We start from the raw sequence: 20,333 nt of genomic DNA, 5'->3' as shown, positions 1-20,333 counted from the left end.
AATGATAATGAAGCTCATGAGCATCTTCACACCTGTTGCTCAAGGTGAGAGTGGAGAAGCCATGGATGAGGGGCTTAAGAAAATCATCATTTAAAGATTCCTGGAATAATTGAGAACATGCAACACAGATTTGTAAAAGGGAAGGTTGGGACTGACTTATTTTGTTTAATTTATTTTGAAAGGGTACAAGGGGAGTCAATTGAGAGGGGTGTATTTGATATAGTTTACATGGATTTTAGGAAGACTTTTGACAAGTACATATGAGAGACTGATCAATAACTTAAAAGTTCATGCTATTCAATGGAAGTGGCAAGAAGGTTCCAAAACAAGCTCAATGATAGAAAGCAAAGGCTTTTGATCAAGAGTTGGTTTTGTGGCAGTAAGATAGTTTCCAGTGGGATTTCACAAATCTCAGTACTGGATCTCTTGCATAAGAGTATATATATTGATATACTTTAAATATAGGGGCGTCTTGAAAATGATGTTTGCTTATGATTTGAAAATCAGCCATTTGGTTATTGGGAAGAAAGTTGTACTGCAGGACATTTTGAATGGACTGTTCAGGTGGACAGAAAGTGGTGAATGAAAAGGCTCACAACAAAATCATAATTTTTATTGGCTCTTGTGAAACAAATGACAAAATATTAAAATTGAACAGCAATTTGTGGCAAGTCAGAATCCATAACGCACTATTTGCTTCATCACAATGTGCTTGTTTATTTTTGCACCAGTAATGACAGGTGCTGTGCACTATTCATTATGTTTTCAACGATGACCATTCTCTTACTTTTATGTCACCAAGAACTGAATTTAATTTCAGTCTTCCTGTACCTTGCAGATTAGCATTTAGATTAATACTGGTGCATATATAGTGAAGTAATTGTAGGAATAATCATGAATAAGATAATTTTGTGAAAGGCACAGGTCAGTCTAAGTCACAAATTGCTATTTATATTATTCAAGAAATAATTGCAAAGCAGAAAATCAGTGAGAATGCTACCTGATTCAAGATTAAATTGAAGAAAGGAATTGTGGCACTTAGGATTTTGCCAGAGGTGTGTCAGAAATTCATTGAAGTTGTGACAGCAGAGTGGAAGCAATTTGATGGATGTTCATGACCATAGATATTGTGATTTCAGAAGAATTTATATTAATTCCATGTAGAACAATTCCTTTCAGCTAGTGGTAGCATGCTTGGTCACTTTCATCTCCAATAACAAATATTATGATTTCTGCCAGAGGAAAAATAAATCAAAATAATAATAGAAAAACCCCATTCAACATCATGGCATTTGAAATAAGCTGCAGCATTTGTGGGAGTTCAGGACAAAAGATACTGCAATAAGCATACCTCTTATTTATGATAAATCAGGAGTTTGTGAGGTTTCTTCATATTTAAGTTACAATTTAGATTTAAGCCGCATGATTTATTCTGTATTTTGAGTTTCGTGGGCATTAAACTGTCTCAAGCTCACAAGCAAGTATCCACATTTGAACTTCCAAAAATAAAAGTCCATCTTTATTGTTGGTATTGTACTTGTCTTATATTTTACAAGTATTTCCTAGCTATCCATTCCACCTCATGTTCCTCAACTCAGACACTTCAGAGGCATATTTCTTTCAACAAATCTTTGGTCATCCTAATTAGTAACACTTGAAGTGGCTCAGTTTTACAATGTTTTACAATGCTCCTGTGATTTGAGTTAAAAATCACACAACACCACGTTGTCATCCAACAGGTTTATTTGGAAGCACTAGCTTTCGGAGTGCTGCTCCTTCATCAGGTGATTGTACACCCCAGTCCAACACTAGCATCTCCAAATCCTGTGATTTGACATTACAAGTGATAAATAAATAAGTAAATCATTGTTTCTACCAGGGACATCTTTATTCAAAACTGATTATTTTGCATTTGTTTATGCTGCATAAATTTAGATGATAATTTATGGATGAGGAGAACCATCTGGTCCCTACTAATTGATGTTCACTTCGAGAAGAACCCTAATCCCTGGCATTAGCTCTATCGGGATGCTCAACTAAATGGTGATCTCTCATTGTGTGAAAATGCATTTCCTGTTTTATGTCCCAATTTACCTCTTACTAGTTGGAATGTGTCCCCTTGTCCTTTGCACATTCCATGCATTTGTAAGTAAAAGGTTAAATTGGATCTTATTTAGATTCTGTAACAAGGAACATGCTTTACTTTGGCTGCACCCAACAAATTTCCACAGTCCAACCCAAATCAAAATGGTGAGAGGCAGATTGGTAAATGTAGAACCACAAGCGTCGGAACAATATTGTAGTGTTCCCCCGCAACAGAGAAACAACCGAAATATAAAGGCATGCTACGTGAAGATCGAAACATTGATTTTCCTGCTCTTCGGATGCTGCCTGACCTGCTGTGCTTTTCCAGCACCACTCTAATCTTGACTCTAATCTCCAGCTCTTGCAGTACCCCACTTCTGCTTATGTGAAGAATAAGTCAACTGAAATGTCAACTAATTTAAAGTTATTGAAGTAGTCAAATATAAATTGCTTAATTTCACCTCAAATTTTGGTCTCATTGTCATAATTTATATTTTGCAGAGAGAAGCTGTTAAATATTCTTGTAATCATAAAATCTATAGGAATGGGATTTCACCTGCCAGTGGACGGAATCCGATCCCTGTCTTTGGTAAGCGAACTACTGCTAATTAATGCAATTTTGAACAAATAAAGTCAATATTTTTGTACAAATCTTTAAAAAATGGAAGCTTGCCTTAATTAAAACATGATTATTGAAAATCTCAATATTTCAGAGGCTTTTGAACTTTTTAAAAAAGGTATAGGAATGGTTTTATCAAAATTCAATCTCACTAATAATTACATGTAATTATTCCACTACTGAGTCCCCATTTCATGATGATTCAACATTATAAAACTGAATGCCTGTGAGCCTGTTTGTTGAAGTTTTTATCCCTATAACTAGATAAACTAGTCTGCTTTATGGAATTTAACACAAGCAGTCATCCAGCTCTGACAAGAAAAGTTATTCTTCACTCACCTATTAACCAGTAATGTTGAAATATGTACAGTTAGGATAAGGTCAACAAAAAGTTCGCTCATTGAACAGGTTGAATTTGTCATTGGAACTGTTCTGAAGGTCATCTTAACCTTACATACTTTTCACTAGGTCTAAATTATTAATCATTCAGAGGTCTCCAGAATCATTTATATCTATGGCATTTGCATGACTTTGAAATTTTGACAATCTCTTAAGATGTAACAGAGCTTCAAACCAACTTTTAAAGTTCCACTTCATAATATTCCTCTCAAATAACAAACTGATCATGAATTTTAAGATGCAATGCACAACATATAAAAAAAATCTGTCTTTCATCAAAGATACAGAGAATTGTAATTAAACTAAAGAACTTTAAAGCCTGACTTTACTTTTGTGTGGCTTATTTAGTCTCTCAACTCATTTCTGATATTTTTGTATCAATGCTACCTCCCCCTGACAAAATAAGCATTCCAGCAGTCAAAATGCCTCCCTTACTGGTGCCTGCTAGAATAAAGCACATAGAAATCAGGAGATAACATTATTGAGTTTATTGTTTTCCATGACCAGAAAATATACATCTTGTACTGTTGACAATTTAAGTGAATATTCCTAATAATTAAATGAGTGCTGCCAGAACCCTAAACTATAGAATAATAAATTAGCAAGTTGAATGTACACCTGAATGCTGAGTCAAACCATGTGTATTCTAGTGATGCTTTCTAGCAACTGTTGCACAGCAAAGCAAAAGCTGTTGGCTAGATAGTGTCATAGAGTCATGCAGCATGGAAACAGACTCTTCAGCCCAATCCGACCATCTTCACCTTTACTTTATTCTACCGTTATGTTTGTCTTGTTCTTGCAGTTAATCCTTATGATTAACTACTAACTCCTAAAATATGCCCACAAATCAAGTTAAATCTCAGCTTATTGGTATTTAGGCAATCTTATTCCTTCACTGATTTGGTGTTTCTCCTGTGTCTGCTCTGAAAAAAATATGCCTAATTGAATTTCCTCATCAGAAACCTGGTTTCCATCCATATACATAGGATCAGAGGTAGGCCATTCAGCCCATTAATCTGTTCCACTATTCAATGACATTATGATGATTTCATAATTCTCAACTCCACTGTATTTCAGAGCATCCCTTTCCATCATCCTCACAAATGGTTTCTGATGGCTAAGCTACTGTCAAAACATGGAGTCCAAGTATTGTTTATTCACATACCATCATGCTAAAATAGAGCTTTTCACTCCCATTCCCTAGATTTTTAGCTTTGGAATCAAAGAGTCTGTACATTGTAACATGATATTTAGTTTTAACAAATTGGAGAGGGAAACAATGAATCATAGAAAGGTTTTGTCAAACATTGTCCAAATTAGCAGACTGACTTGCAGGTTCCACAAGTATTAGCAGAAAAGAAAATGTCACCAGACCTTTCAACTCCATTTGTGTCAATGGAAAGTCTCCATTTTGTCCATTTCATTGCCATATTATGTGAGAATGGCATGCCAGCTCATAAGGAAATCTGTTGTTCCTTTAGACTTGATCTCAGCGCAGAAAACAGTATGTTCATACATTTCAAAATGAACTTATACTTTTCAAATGACTGGTGCCTATAACAATTAGCAGTTTTGGAGGGTGGAATCTGGTTGTTTCACTTGAGTTTTGTTTATACAGAACAAAGAGGCTTCTAAATCAAGTACAATAGGTTAATATAGCATTGCAATGATGCTTTTGATGATATCTCTGTGATGTCCATTTTTCCATACTTCACAGACTAAAGCCATTATTTTTGATTCAAGAATGCAGAATGCCTTAAAGTATTCATTTTAAGTTATCAACAAGTAAGCAGTACAATATAATAGATGATACACTGGCTGATCAAATGCAATGGTAAATTATTAAGTTTAGCTGTCACTCTTTTTGTGTTTCATTGTTATATAGCTCATACATATGTAGTTTTAAGTGTTTCAGTTACAAAAGGCATCTTTGCATTAGTCATTAAGTAATTTAACTTAGGCCACAAAGAAAATTATATTTCCCAGCTTATTATAAGCAAGCTATAAGTTCTTTCCGCAACATTTTCCATTAACACAAAATGCATTCCATTGCTTGACTTAAAAAATATACTTTTACTTTGTTTTAAAGACATTAATGGCATTTCTATGGCATTGTTCTACAACTTGCAATTATGCATCTGGCTTATTAGAAGATGGATATTTACAGGTTCTTTTTGGTTGAATAAGTAAATACAGAGGGAGGTATTGTGCATCAAACAGCCCGTTTAATGCATTAGATTACATTTTACAGAAGTAGCGAAATCGGATTGTGTCACCTATGGCTTGGGTGAGTCTGCCCTGACAGGTGAGGAAAGCAATTTGGCAAGCCCAGCCTTTCCTCCTACTTCAATGGATTTCTTGTGCATGACAAATGTCAGCAGGGGGTCTGGCTAACAGCATGGTTCCATGAGGATGGAAAATTGGAAGTAAGCAGAACTTGACTTGACTCAAGATGAAATGTAGAAAATAAGAGCAGGTGGAAATCATTACACCCATCAAGTCCACGTTGCTATTCAGCTAGATTATGGCTGGTCTATACCTTTGGCATATGTAGAGATCAATTGATCCCTTTCTTGAATCTTCTCTGTTGAACTTGCAAGTTTTGTTTCGGCTAATCTTTTCCTTCCAAGAGGAAAACAGGAAGCAGTAACAGAAATGTGAAGAATTCCATTATAAAAGCATTTTAAATACATGGGATAGCACATACATATGCCATTTTGGACACATCTGTGGCTGTTGCTGGTCCATGTTGCATGGACCTGTTTTGGAGTGGGATGGATTTCACCATCTATAAAGGTTGGAAAAGGTGTTGATGTCAGTACAAGTATGTGCATTTGTATGTTCAAGGCTCACACAGTGAATCATGGTTTCCAGTTGTTTTGGACATTTTACCATTGGACCAAGGCCTACTCCACCAAGCCCATGCAGTAGCTGGTGTGCTTTGTCCACCCTACATTAAAGGACTTCACATACTGACATCAGGATCCTCACAGAAAACCCCTCAGCAACAGAGCAAAATGATGTATTAGTTTCACTGTCCATTGTCTCAGATATTTTCACTTTCGCATTGCTACCTTAAGTGAGATCTGGTGGGCAGAGCAAGGCATGCTCAATGAATGAGGTGGTGGTCCAACCATCTTCTGGCAAGATAAGAAGAAGAAAAACCACCTCCATGAAATTTGCTTCACCATTAAAAATGAACTGATGAACTTCCGTCTCTGGAAGTTAAAAGAGAAGAAAGAAGGATGGTAAGTGGAACCCACATAGATATAAGGGTAAGAGCAGGGGTTGTTGGGGAATAACCAGCCAGGCATCACTCTATCATGACCATGTGCCTCTTGGATCCACCTGATCTGGGCCATTATTTCTCTTCAAATTGGCAGAAAGATGTTCTTTAGCTCCATGCAAAGCCTTCATTGGAGGAACCATTTGTTTCTAATTAAACTCTGCAATTTCCATTTATTCCTATTCATTTAGAGTCGTAGAGTCAGAGAGATGTACAGCATGGAAACAGACCCTTTGGTCCAATCTGTCCATGCTGACCAGATATCCCAACCCAATGTAGTTCCACCTGCCAGCACCCAGCCCATATCCCTCCAAACCCTTCCTATTCATATATCCATCCAAATGTCTTTTAAATGTTGCAATTGTACCAGTCTCCACCACTTGCTCTGGCAACTCATTCCATTCACATACTACCCAGTGCATGAAAAAGTTGCCCCTTAAGCCTCTTTTATATCTTTGCCCTCTCACCCTAGACCTGTGCCTTCTAGTTCTGGACTCCCCAATCCCAGGGAAAAAGACTTTATCTGTTTATCCTATCCATGCCCCTCATAATTTTGTAAACCTCTATTAGGTCACCCCGCAACCTCCAACACTCCAAGGAAAACAGCTCCAGCCTGTTCAGCCTCTCCCTATAGTTCAAATCCTCCAACCCTGGCAACATCCTTGTCAATCTTTTCTGAACCCTTGCAAGTTTCACAACATCTTTCCGATAGGAAGGAGACCAGAATTGCTAACCAGTCTCCCATGATGGGTTCTTTGCTCAGTGTTTTCCCTTGAACTCTCCTCAAATTGTAATGCTTTCCACTTCAAGTAGAAAATGTAATGCAAGCAGCTGTGAAGTTCTCAGGTTGTGATTTATATCGGCTGCTAATGCATCATCAAGGTAAAACCTTACATGAACAGAACATTGAGATATGAAACAAATTTTCAACTATGGAAGACATTTGGAGACAACAATGCAAACCATTGTAGTAAGTGCATGGCTCTATGTTACTAATCAAGTCAAGTGAGCAACTAAAGAAGCAAATTGTCAGAGTGGGGACAGAACAACACACACTCTTCTTTCACAGTTCCCAGAACAAAAAAGCCTGGAGTCATTTCTTCAAATTTGGGCAATCTTCCAATGAGAAATCCTCCACCTGTGTTTGCTTACTTACCATGACCAAGAGCAATAGAAAACCAAACATCTAAAAGTTAGAAATTGGTACCCCCAGATAGTTAAACACACAGTCAGTATACATACCTCCCTATGTGTGTGCATTCTAATGAGTCAAGCATATCACTGCTGGTGGCAGTTTTGGTTATCCACGTACCCAACACATACATCTTACTAAGCACTACTCATAGGCCCTGCAAACAGTGTGCCTTATGGCATCTCTGTACTGAATGTGTAGACTAGAAAACAAGGTGCATCCATTATCACTCTTTGGTTTTGTTTTTGACCATTAGTTCAAACATGCACACTATACATTCTCCTAAAGTCCTTGCAAGATTGTCAGCAAAGTCTTAAATTATATTATGAAGCCTTTTGCTTGACTCCAAATATTGGCCCAAAAGTAAAAGTTAAATATGGGTTTGATTATACTGACACTCTTAATAACACAAAACACTTTTCCCTTTTTTCAGTTCCATTGGAGCAGGGAGACTCCATCTGTTTGCAACATCCATCCACATGGCTTTGAGCTCTATATTGCACATCACCACTGGAGGATTGCCAAAGCAATTCTTCTGATAGTGAAATATAGAAACTAGAAGCAGTAGTAGTTGATACAGCCTTTCAATCCTGCTCTGCCATTCGATATGATCATGGCTGATCCACTATATCAAACTCACACTTTCTCTCCACGATGTGGAGGAGCCGGTTTTGGACTGGGGTGGTCAAAGTTAAAAATCACACAACACCAGGTTATAGTCTAACAGGTTTATTTGGAAGCACTAGCTTTCAGAGCACTGCTTCTTCATCAGAGTAGCTGTGGAGCAGAACCATAAGACACAGAATTTATAGCAAAAGACTACAGTGTCATGCAGCTGAAATGATATATTGCACAAACCTAGATTGCTGTTAAGTCTTTTATCTTTTAGAATGGGTTGCAAGTTTTGGTTCATTAGTATGCCTCCACTTCTCACCTTTAAACAACCACCAAACAGACCATTGTTCACAGCAAACTGCCCAGCTTTCAGGACAACATCGACCAGAACACTGCACAACCCTGTCATGGCAATCACTGCAAGATGTTTCAGAGTCTCAACACGGATACTACCATTACACATATGGACACCTCCCACCATGTATGTGGCAGGTAATCATGTGACTCAGCCAATGTTGTCGACCTCATAGGCTCAGGCAAGGATGTCCCGAGGCATGGTACATTGGCGAGACCAGGCAGATGCTATGACAATAGATGAATGGACACTGTACAACAATCACCAAACAGGGATGTTCCCTTCCATTCGGGGAGCACTTCAGCGGTCAGGGACATTTGACCACAGGTCTTCAGATGACCATCCTTCAAGGTGGACTTCAGGATACGCAACAACGCAGAGTGGCCGAGTGGAATGCACTGCTTGGAAATGTGGTGGAGGCAGATTCAAGAGAACATTGGATGATAATTTGGACAGTAGAAGTGTGCAGTGATAGAGGAAAAGTGCAGGAGATTGGCACTAGATAATAGAACTGGTACAGGTATGATAGGTCGTATGGCCCTACCTGCACCATAACAATTCTGTGATTCACATATAGTGTGCTGCCTTGTAGCTGTTGGCACAGGCTGTAGGTGTGGTACGATGTAGGTGTGGCATTATTGGCCAAACATTAACAAAACCACTGCCGTGACTGTTCAATGTTGCCTAACATGACAAGGTGTCTGTCTTTCCTTCTGCACTAAAAAGCAATGCAAGCCACCAAAGTTGACCCTATGTACCAACAAAGAAGTGTGAGCAATAAAGAGGAAGGCAGCCAGTGTGTCAGTGCTGAAGGCTGGGAATGTGCACTAAGAAAGCAATGTGAGGTATACACAGGCTGGCAACATCCACAAGTGCAAAGTGAGTGAGCACTAAAAAAACAGCCTCAGAGCCACTGGATGCTTTCTGTGCAGGTGCATGTGATACATGTATGTTCCCATGCACAAAGTGGCCTGGCAGAAGCATGCAAGTATCAGGTGTCCCTAAACTCCAAAATAAAGTGCTGAAGGATTGACTTGGTTCTCAGTCGGACTCAGAGCAGGCATGATGATTTACTGATGCTAACTTGTCTGCTGTAAGATCAAAGGAGATGATGTCTGTGGAAGGACATATTTGTGAAGAAACAGTTGGATGACGGCAGGGCATGCATTCTGTTGAGCTGCAGATACCTGCTCTAATTTATATGCCGAGAATTTGTACCATCCAGTTTCACCGGCAAGAGAAGGAGAATTAGGAAATCATGCATAAATAACATGAATTGGGCTTTTAATGAGTTGCTTAAAATTATGGGAAATAAGGTAGTCATCACTCAATGCTGAGATTCTGAAGTTGCCATTTAAGGTTTGAGGGGAAAATCCTCAAAAACTAATTTTGATGTCAAAATTCTAATTGTTTTTCATTCTCTCCATTTCTTCCCAACATTCTTGCCATTGCTTACACAACATCAAATAAAGAAAAATTTATTACAATTTTTTTTATCATGATAAGACTCAACAAATTATGTGAATACCTGAAAGTTTGACTTATCAGAATTAATATGATAAAGTCAGGAAGATGAGCAGTTATTTAATTTGCTTCACAATTAAATGTATATTTCTTGCAAAATTGATGTTCAAGTGGACCAACTCAATAATCTGATGTAATGGCAGTGATGGAATACTTTAACATGTGGCTAGGAATTTTGTCAACTGACTGGAATTTACAAAGTCAGAAGTCATATGACACTAGGTTAGGGTCCAACAGGTTTATTTGAAATCACAAGCTTTCAGAGTGTCATTAGACTAAGGACCAGTGCTCTGAAAGCTCATGCTTTCAAATAAACCTGTTGGTCTACAACCTGGTGCCATGTGATTTCTGACTTTGTGCACCCCAGTCCAACACCAATATCTCCACATCATGCAACATATGAAGTTAGTTCTAATTGTAACTCATGTTTGAAACTCAAGTTATTTTACATATAATTCCTACCGAACCCTAGTGATTAAGATTAACACATCTTTGAACGTGAGTGTAGAATAAAGCTGAATATCCCAAACAGTTTCATTGAATAAAATGGTAACATTAATGTGTTTTGTTTCAATTCTTAAGACTTAATACCTGTTTATACCAGCAGCCTTTGAGAACCAGTTTCATTTTTCTATATAAGCTTGCAGCTAAAACTAACTCTGCTGGGGAAAAAGGAGCAGGTGTGAAGTATTAGAGGTTTGAAGTTTGAAGTTTGAAGCTACCTTTGAAGTTACCAGCACAACTTTTAGGAATATGACAGCATGGTGACAATTACTTTCATTGGTAATTATTGTAGAGCAGTTTGTAGATCTTTAAGATAATTATGTAGTAAAACATTGCCGTGCAGAATTAGTACACAAATCTGGGAAATATTTGGGCTGAGTTTCAAATGGTACATTAACAGTTCCAATCATTTTCATTTCCAATCACTTGCATTTTCTTCCTTCTCTTACAGATTTGAACGAAGAAAGCCTTAAACCTATTTGATCTTGACCTTTCAAAAAAAAACTATAATGTCATTCCATGCTTTTAGCTTCTGTGTTAACATAGTAGGTCCGTGGTCCCTCAGACTATTGGATTGCTAACCTCAGTTCTGAATTCAAATATTTGTGTGAGAATCAGAATTCCAAATAGACCAGTCACTCCAGGCTATTGTAGAGTCATGGAGTCATATGCATGGAAAAAGACCCTTCAGTCCATCTAGTCCCTGTCGACCATATTCCCAAATTGAACTAGTCCTGCCTACATTTGGTCCATATCCCAACAAACCTTTCCTATTCATGTACTTATCCAAATGTCTCTTAAACATTGTAACTGTATCTGCATCTACCACTTCCTCTGGCAGTTCATTCCACACACTAACCACTCTCTGAAAAAGTTCCCCCATGTCCATTTTAAATCTTTCTCTTCACATTTTAAAAATATGTCCTCTAGTTTTGAATAGGAAAGATTTAGAGTGATACGGGTCAAATGCAGGTAAGTGGGATTAGTTTAGTTGGGGAACATGGTCAATGGGGGGGTAAGTTTTTGTACAGTAAAAGAATCATAGGCTACTAAAGACAGAATTTGTTTTGTGTTTTTTGGGTGGTGATGCAGATTTTTTTTATTGAACTTACTTGCATTGCTTACTTTGTTAATCAGTTAGCAAATCTTATTTACACCCCACCTGTTGAATCTTAGTATCTTGTGCCTACCCCTCTGGCTAGATATGGTAGTTGAGATTGTTTTGGAGATTGTTCCATTTGATACAACTGATTGCCTTACTTGCTGTTTCAAAGGTTGCTAAAAGACTGTTATCACATCTGAGCCAGCCCAGATAAGGATGGCAGATTTCCCTGTTTAAAGGGCATCAATGAACCACATGGGTTTCAATAAATAACTTCAATTCTTCATTTATTAAATAATTATTAAATAATTTTCCACCACTGTGAAATTTGAAAGCAGGTTCCCAGGACATTATAAACTTGGTTCTCTGGATTACCAGTCATGACATCAATACTACATGACCTTCTTCCCAGTAGTGCATCAGTTTATTAAGTTCAGATAGGCATCGAGACTTTCAATATCAGCCCTTTATCGTACTACTAAACATTGATGTTTAGCACATGCTGTTTAACTTTAATTTCATATTATTATTTTCACTAAAATTGTCAAATATTAGAAAATACAATTCCTCATGTCGAACAGTTGAACCATCATAAGTTCAGAATCTCCCTAACTTCAAGATAGCAAATAGATTACAGCACCATAGAGAAGGAAACGGAGACAACTTTGAGGAAATCCTTAAGTGCAGTTTCTTAGTGCCACCACATTTTAAGTGCTGCATATTTTGTGTATGCCACCTGGTTATTTTATAAGTTACTGGATACTCTTTCTATGAAGCTTAAGGTTGACAGAATCAATCCGAGGGTATCATTTCAGAAGATTAAATATTTAACGACATTGTGATACAAACCTTTGAAAGTCTCAAGGTTGCAATGAGGATATAGCAGCAGGTGTGGTAAACGGAAGCACTAATGGATTGAAATTCAACTCTAATTAGCTGCATTGCCTTTTCATATAGCAAGACTCTCAGTTTACCTTAAGGCCTTTAACATGATTACAATATGTAAGTATCTTATATTGAAGTACAAGTGCCAGAACCTAAAATAGTACTTCTTTCAGCATCATACATATCCACAGTCCTCTTAAATTAACCAAGTTATGAAAATTAACTAACTTTTATGGAAAATAATCACTGATATCAAATAGCAGGACTAGACTGTTTCCATGTTGTTATTTCTATTAAATTCCATGCAAGAAAATACAATATTCTAGAGGTATCCTTGTGGCCAGTTTTAATGGAAGGAAGAAAATCTTCCAGTACCTTACTGCCCTTTTATAGATCAAACAGAAATTACAATAGCATTCAGGCCATAATCTTTTCCCCAATAATCTGATATGCACAGGGGTACGCCATTAAATATGAACACAGAAAAATGCAATAAGTTGATGGTATACTTAGAACTCACAGCTGAATATATGCTCGAAGCTCACTATATTGCTGGGAATGTGAAACAGACATTCTAATACAGTTCAACAATCCGGAGATTTATGTTCTAGCTTAGTATTGAACTGCAGTTAAGTCCTGGGCAGAAGGACAAATAGGGATGGGAGAGCAACCACAGATTGGCAGTGGGCTACAGTCACCAAGCCAAAAGGAACGTTCTTACTTTTTTTAAAAAAAAACAAAGAACTGCAGATGCTGGAAATCAGAAACAAAAAGAGAATTGCTGGAAAAACTCAGCAAGTCTGGCAGCACCTGTGGAGAGAAAACAGCGTTAATGTTTAAGGTGCAGTGAACCTGCTCTAGAACTCTTGCTTCTTTACTCCTTGTTAACACAAATGAAACTGAGTTTTATGTATCTTTTAATGATCACAGTTGATTAGACCCAGACAAGCTCAGTGGAGCACTCAATATACATTTGGCACTGTGGGTACTAATTCAAGCATTCAGCCAATCATTCATATATTCAAAGGGTTCAAGCCCTTCTACAAGGGCATCCCAAGCATATTGGTCCTTAAATTATTATTTTGACAATATCAGGGTACTCCCCACAATGGTAGGTAGAGATGATGTCGATCACTGTACTAGAACATTACAGTGCAGTACAGGCCCTTGTTGCGCATTCCTGTGAAACCAATCTGAATCCCATCTAACCTACACTATTCCATTCTTGTCCATATGCCTATCCAATGATCATTTAAATACCCTTAATGTTAGAGAGTCTACTACTGTTGCAAGCAGTACATTCCATGCCCCTATTTATTCTCTGAATATAGAAACTTCCTCTGACAGCTGACCTATATCTATCACCCCTCAATTTAAAGATATGTCCCCTTGTGCTAGCCATCACTATTCGAGGAAAAAGGCTCTCACTTTCAAACCTATCTAACCCTCTGATTACCTTATATGTCTCAATTAAGTTGTCTCTCAACCTTCTTCTCTCTTAATGAAAACAGCCTCAAGTCCCTCAAACTTTCCTAGCAAGACCTTCCCTCCATACTAGGCAACATTCTAGTAAATGTCCTCTGAACCCTTTCCAAAGCTTCCACATCTTTCCTATAATGCGATGACCAGAACTATACGAAATATTCCAAATGTGACCCCACCAGAGTTTTATACAGCTGCAGCATGATCTCATGGTTCAGAAACTCAATCCCTCTACCAGTAAAAGCTAACACAATCCTATCAACCTGGGTGGCAATTTTCAAGGATTTATGTACCTGTGCTAATGGTAAGATTCTCGGTAGTGTAAATGAGCAGCGAGATCTTGGTGTCCAGGTACATAAATCCTTGAAAGTTGCCACCCAGGTTTGATTAGGTTTGATTAGTAATCTAATCAAACCTGGGTGGCAACTTTCAAGGATTTATGTACCTGGACACCAAGATCTCGCTGCTCATTTACACTGCCAAGAATCTTACCATTAGCACAGAACTCTGTATCTCTGTTACTCCTTCCAAAGTGAATCATCTCACACTTGTCCGCATTGTCCATATGCCACCTTTCAGCCCAGCTCTGCAGCTTATCTGTGTCCCTCTGTAACCTGCAACATTCTTCGTCAGTATCCACAACTCTACTGATCTTAGTGTCATCCGCAAATTTACGAACTCATCCTTTTTTTGCCCTCATCCAGGTCATTTATATAAATGATAAACAACAGTGGACCTAAAACAGATCCTTGCGGTACCCCACTAGTAACTGAACTCCAGGATGAACATTTACCATCAAACATCAGCTGCTATCTTCTTTCAGCTGGCCAATTTCTGATCCAAACCGCTAAATCACCCTCAATCCCATGCCTACGTATTTTGTGCAATTGCCTACATAGGAACCTTATCAAATGTCTTACTGAAATCCATACACACTACATCAACCGCTTTACCATCATCCAGCTGTTTGGTCACCTTCTCAAAGAACTCAATAAGGTTTGTGAGGCACAGCCTACCCTTCACAAAACTGTTGACTATCCCTAGTCAACTTATTCCTCTCTTGATGATTATAAATCCTATCTCTTATAATCCTTTCCAACACTTTACCTACAACCGAAGTAAGGCTCACAGGTCTATAATTTCCAGGGTTGTTTCTACTTTCCTTCTTGAACAAGGGAACAACATTTGCCATCCTCCAGACTTCTAGCACTATTCCTGTAGATAATTACAACATAAAGATCAAAGCCAAAGGCTCAGTAATGTCCTTCCTGGCTTCCCAGAGAATCTAGGATAAATTCCATCTGGCCCAGGGACTTATCTATTTTTACACTTGCCAGAATTGCTAGCATCTCCTCCTTATGCACCTCAATCTCATCTAGTTTAGTAACCTGTATCTCAGTATTCTCCCCAACCACATTGCCTTTTTCTGTGTGAATACTGATGAAAAGTATTCATTTAGCGCTTCTCCTATCTCTGACTCCATGCACAACTTCCCACTACTATGCTTGATTGGCCCTAATCTTACTCTAGTCATTCCTTTATTCTTGATATAGAGTTTCATGACATATGTTGGGTTCAGTACTTTTGTTCTCCTTTGAAAGGACTTTTGGAAAATGCTTCATGAATTAAGAAATACATTCAGTTGCTGATCTTTTCAGAGAATTGATTTATTTCATTACAGGAAAGTAAATTATAAATCTACGTGACCTACAATGTATTTGTACTACAGATTCAAAATTGCATGTCTTGAATCACTTTCTGTGGGTCAGTAATTTGTACTGAGATTTCATTTCCCCTCCCCATACCTTACTTCAGTTCCAACCTTCCAGCTCAACACCATTCTCATGACCTGTTCTACCCGCCAATCTTCCTTCCCACCTATCCGTTCCACCCTCCTCTCTGACCTATCACCTTCATCCCCATCTCCATCCACCCTTTGTACTCTGTGCTACCTTCTTCCCAGCCCCACCCCCTCCTCCCATTTATCTCTTCACCCTGGAGGCTCCCTGCCTTAATTCCTAATGAAGGGCTTTTGGCCGAATCGTCGATTTTCCTGCTCCTCAGATGCTGCCTGACCTGCTGTGCTTTTCCAGCAGCACACTTATCTAGTTCGTACTGAGATACCTATCCAAGGACTCCTGCCTTTTAGCAAGAAGGTCCACCAACTTAGGACAATCAGAGAGACAGAATAAAAATAGCCATACATGTATCACCCACATTTTAAGGACAAATACTGAAAATTATCAATAATGGTCAATAAAAGAAAGGTTTAAACTCAACTTTATATCTTATAGTAGAATGCATTTTGTTAATATGCGAGAGATGCAAGACATCTTATGTGAATTTTGTTATTATAGAATGAAGTACAAAATTTGTGGAAAGAAAATACAGAAATACTTTCTCAAGCAAAGGACTACGGTTATGATGTTATTGATACGTTTAGCATCACTATGGGACGCTATAAAGAATTTCTTCAGGGAAAGTGCGCATGTCATTTTCATGAGGTAACTAAACTTACATTTTTAAATAATGTTTCCCCTGAGGCTTTCTTGAAATCAATTTACTATACTAACATTTTAAATGCATTTAATATTAAATTACAGACTGTAACATGCAACAAGTTTCATTTATTTGCCCTGTTTTGCACTTTTGAAAAAAGTAATTTAGGAGTTGGTGGGCTGATTAGTGTACAAATCTCTTTTGGTAATTATGGTGTCCTCTGTTTATTTAACCACTAACACCTGAACTTCAGTTTTCCATAGTGCTTTCCACTTCCTAGAATCCTTTTGTGGGGTTCTTTTCCATCTCCTAGCGCTCTAACAAATTGACTTTGGACATGGGATGACCACTTTCCTGGACACATGATTCAACATCAAGATAGCAGAGGAGAGGAGAACAGCATGATTAGATCAAGAGAAGGAGCTGGCATTCCAGACTCCGGCAGGCAATGTGTGTATAAACTGGAGTAGTAGAGCTGTACATTTGACAGCTGTGTCTCTGCACAGATGCCAGTGGACAATTTCATTATGGAGATGTGTACTTCTATTCCATTACCATGGCAATTAAGAGGTGACAAAAGGGAATATAACAATCCTTTGGAAAGAGATCAAAGGATAATTAGTGAGGCAGAAAAGAGATATGATATTAAAATAATTCTAAAAATTAAAATAGCAAAATAAACAAAATAAGAGTTAAGAATTATATGGATCCACAAAGAGATGAACAATATAACCTCAAAGGAGATATTGCCAAAATGGCAAGGTTATAAATAGATGTTAATGCTTCCGTTTCAATGAAGAAACTACTAAAAAGGAAATGACAGCCTTATTACAAGAGGCAGAGTGCAACAGTTAAAAGTTAAAAAAAAATCTAGCTACCTGGTGAGATATTTTAAATCCAACTAGAAGGCTTATTGCTATTAGAATAATATGTTCCAGATTTCAACAATTCAAATAAAAACTGCAGTACTTGGACTATAGAATTGAGAAAGTCTTCACAAGGTATTGAATCTAAACTTGTCAAAAACAAATGTTCTTTTAAATATATAAATTAATATATCTTCTCTCTATTTTAGGTAGATAAAGTTGAGTTTTCCCAAACAACAATTCAGAGGAAAATAAGGCACTCAACCTACTCCTTTGTGGGAAAGGGCACCGCAGGTCGAAGCAAACAGTCCGTGGTACAAGACGTTTTACCTGTTTTTAAATCACACTATCATGTCAATGGTCCAATAAACCTGGCTTATTCAGAAATTTTCCTCAGCAGAGTCTGTGTGAACAGATTGAATATTATGACCACTCAGCTATAAAAAATGGACAGTTTTAAGATTTGCTGCTTCCCAGGAGATCAGTGCAAAATACCACACGGCATGTATTCCATTTCTCTCTTATTGGCTACGAATGTTACCATCAAAGATATGTGACATGTTTTCAGCCTTTATGAAATCAATATGTGCCCCTGCAAATTTGAGGTTTCGAATGGCAGATGGAAAGCCTGAAAATTGATGTAACCTCTTGTCTGGCCAGATGAATTGCATAACCAGCTGTAGCTGAAACAATTTTTTTAACAGAAGATTAAGCTACACAAGAGGCTTGAAGTCCTTAAGTAAACCACTTAATCCTTTTGGTGCAATATTCATTCACTTTCTGCACTATTATTGTGAAAACAGTTGTAATACCGTATTTCTGAATAAGTTTTATTTTTGTACGTATTGTTCACTTGGAACCACATTCCCCAGATATTGCTGAAGATATCAAATTATATATACCTCACATTTATTATATTTATATTGCTTTTATATTTTGCTTGTAAAAGTAGTTTGAAATAATAACCTGCATTCTCAATGTCTTAAAACCTTTTTACAAACAGAGATGTTTTATGTTTACAAATTTTTGATATTTGGTATATCTACTTTTAATAATTTTTATATACATTTTTAATTTTTTCTATGGAAGTTGATAGTGCTTAAGCACCTGGTACTATGGGAGCCAAATGTTTTGTGATATACATTTGGAAAATAGGAATAAAACATATATTTTGCTCTTAAAAGGCAATTATATTCACAATGTGGGTTGTCTTTTTATTGTGGATCTTTTTACATAACTGTAAAAATAACTTGTTACATGTTCTAAGAAATGAGTAAATCTCTCAGTCATTGCCCATGGATGAATTAAAGGATATGTTTTTTCCATAATAATTGGAGTATTTATGTCATTTACCGTATAATATGAATGTTACCCCGTTACAGTGACTAAAAATTTCAGATTCTATCTTTGTTAACTGAGATTCTGGGATTATTTCTATATTTGAGCAATCAATTGTTAATCTAACTCAATTTAAAATATGAGTTTACACCATGGACCAATAAAAAATGTATATTGTATTAATTAGTATTGGGTGAAGTAGCTTAGCTCCTTGTGGGGTCAATCCTGTACTTTGGTGCTAGTGGTGCCATTTTGTAGTACTGGCTATGGGCCCTGACTATAGTAGCGCTAATGAGTTCTCTTGAAATCAGCAGAACCTGGTAAGGGAAGCTGGACTTTGGCAGTACTACTGTGGAAGTGCTGAGATCTGGGAAACTAGTCAATCCTCTGGTCCTGCAATTGTATGGAAGGGAAATCTGGGGTTTGGCAGAGCTGGGAATGAGGTTTGGCTTGCATGGTGGATTTTTGGTGTCAGTCACTCATGAGGGGAGGTTGAAGATATAGCCTACCAGCACAATTTGTGACCTTGTGAAAGATCTGCACAAACAACTTATGCTTTTGCCTCTCTGTATCTCTCTGATGGTTGCTATCTTTCAGCTGTGAAAATACCCTTTATGTTTACCAAAATACAGGCAATAATTAGGATTTTTCTGTTTTCTCTCAAAAATCGACTAATTTGATTTCTTTCCTCGTACTCAGAGTTTGATGAGGAATAACACCAAAGGCTTGTTTTCTTACCCTCTCTCCGATACACCAGTGATAGACTGGAGCAACTGATCTAGTCCAGGCTCATGATAAATGAAAATAAGAAGAAAACTTCATCATGAATGATCTGTGTCTTACATCTATTTAATTGCTATATTACCAAACTCTTAGTGGCCTTACCTAATAAAGATCTGTCAGTCTCAATTCAAAGTTCAAATGACGTAACCTGAACAGCTTTTGAGGGACAGAGTTGCAGATTTCCATTACCTTTTACTGACATCACCCCTGAATGGTGGAAGGAATTTGGTAGCCAAAACATCCTTCACAGATTTACTGATCCTACTGATCCTTTTTGCCTTTCCTCCAGGATCACAAGATATTCTTTAGTTGGTATAGATTTGAAGCCAGGCTGTGGTGCTACATTGATGCACACAAGATCAAACAAGTTCAATCCGCCTACTCTCCTTTTGATTGTTCCTTGAAATGAAAATTCTTAGGTTTTGAACAATTTACAAAACATGGGAGACAATTGAAGACTCTATTGTTGTTTTAACATTCAACTGTTTGTTGGAAAAAAAGTGAAAATTGGCTGAGACCATTGCAACAAACAGAAAGTGAGACTAACAGCATTAGGTAGTATATTAAAGAATGGTGCAGCAGGACTGAAGGTTATTTGAGCCACACTCACCTTATCTTTCTCTACCCTTCTCTGCGTTAAAATTCTTCCAGCCAGTATTTGCCCATTTCACCAGATTACATCCTCCTGAAGTTTAGTGGCATCTGCAAATTTTGATTGTAATTGATTCATTCATAGGATGTGGGCATTGCTGGCAAAAGTATCATTTATTGCCCACCCCTGACTGCCCTTGACAAGGCA

General features: G+C 37.6%; 1 protein-coding gene across 1 annotated transcript in view; it reads left to right on the top strand.

Annotated features, from left to right (window-relative positions):
* Positions 1–18,741, top strand: part of cped1 (cadherin-like and PC-esterase domain containing 1) — a 216,443-nt gene extending 197,702 nt beyond the window's left edge. The window contains exons 20-22 of the mRNA XM_060839791.1: positions 2,587–2,674; positions 16,406–16,552; positions 17,623–18,741. Of these exons, the coding sequence (XP_060695774.1) occupies positions 2,587–2,674; positions 16,406–16,552; positions 17,623–17,856 (469 nt within the window). The 3' untranslated portion in view covers positions 17,857–18,741. The remainder of the gene's footprint in view (positions 1–2,586; positions 2,675–16,405; positions 16,553–17,622) is intronic.
* The last annotated feature ends 1,592 nt before the right edge of the window (positions 18,742–20,333 follow it).

The sequence above is a fragment of the Hemiscyllium ocellatum genome, chromosome 19, assembly GCF_020745735.1.
Source record: "Hemiscyllium ocellatum isolate sHemOce1 chromosome 19, sHemOce1.pat.X.cur, whole genome shotgun sequence".
Lineage (NCBI taxonomy): Eukaryota > Metazoa > Chordata > Chondrichthyes > Orectolobiformes > Hemiscylliidae > Hemiscyllium > Hemiscyllium ocellatum.
The sequence above is the reverse complement of the archived record's forward strand: the minus strand, read 5'-3'. Positions and strand labels throughout refer to the sequence as shown.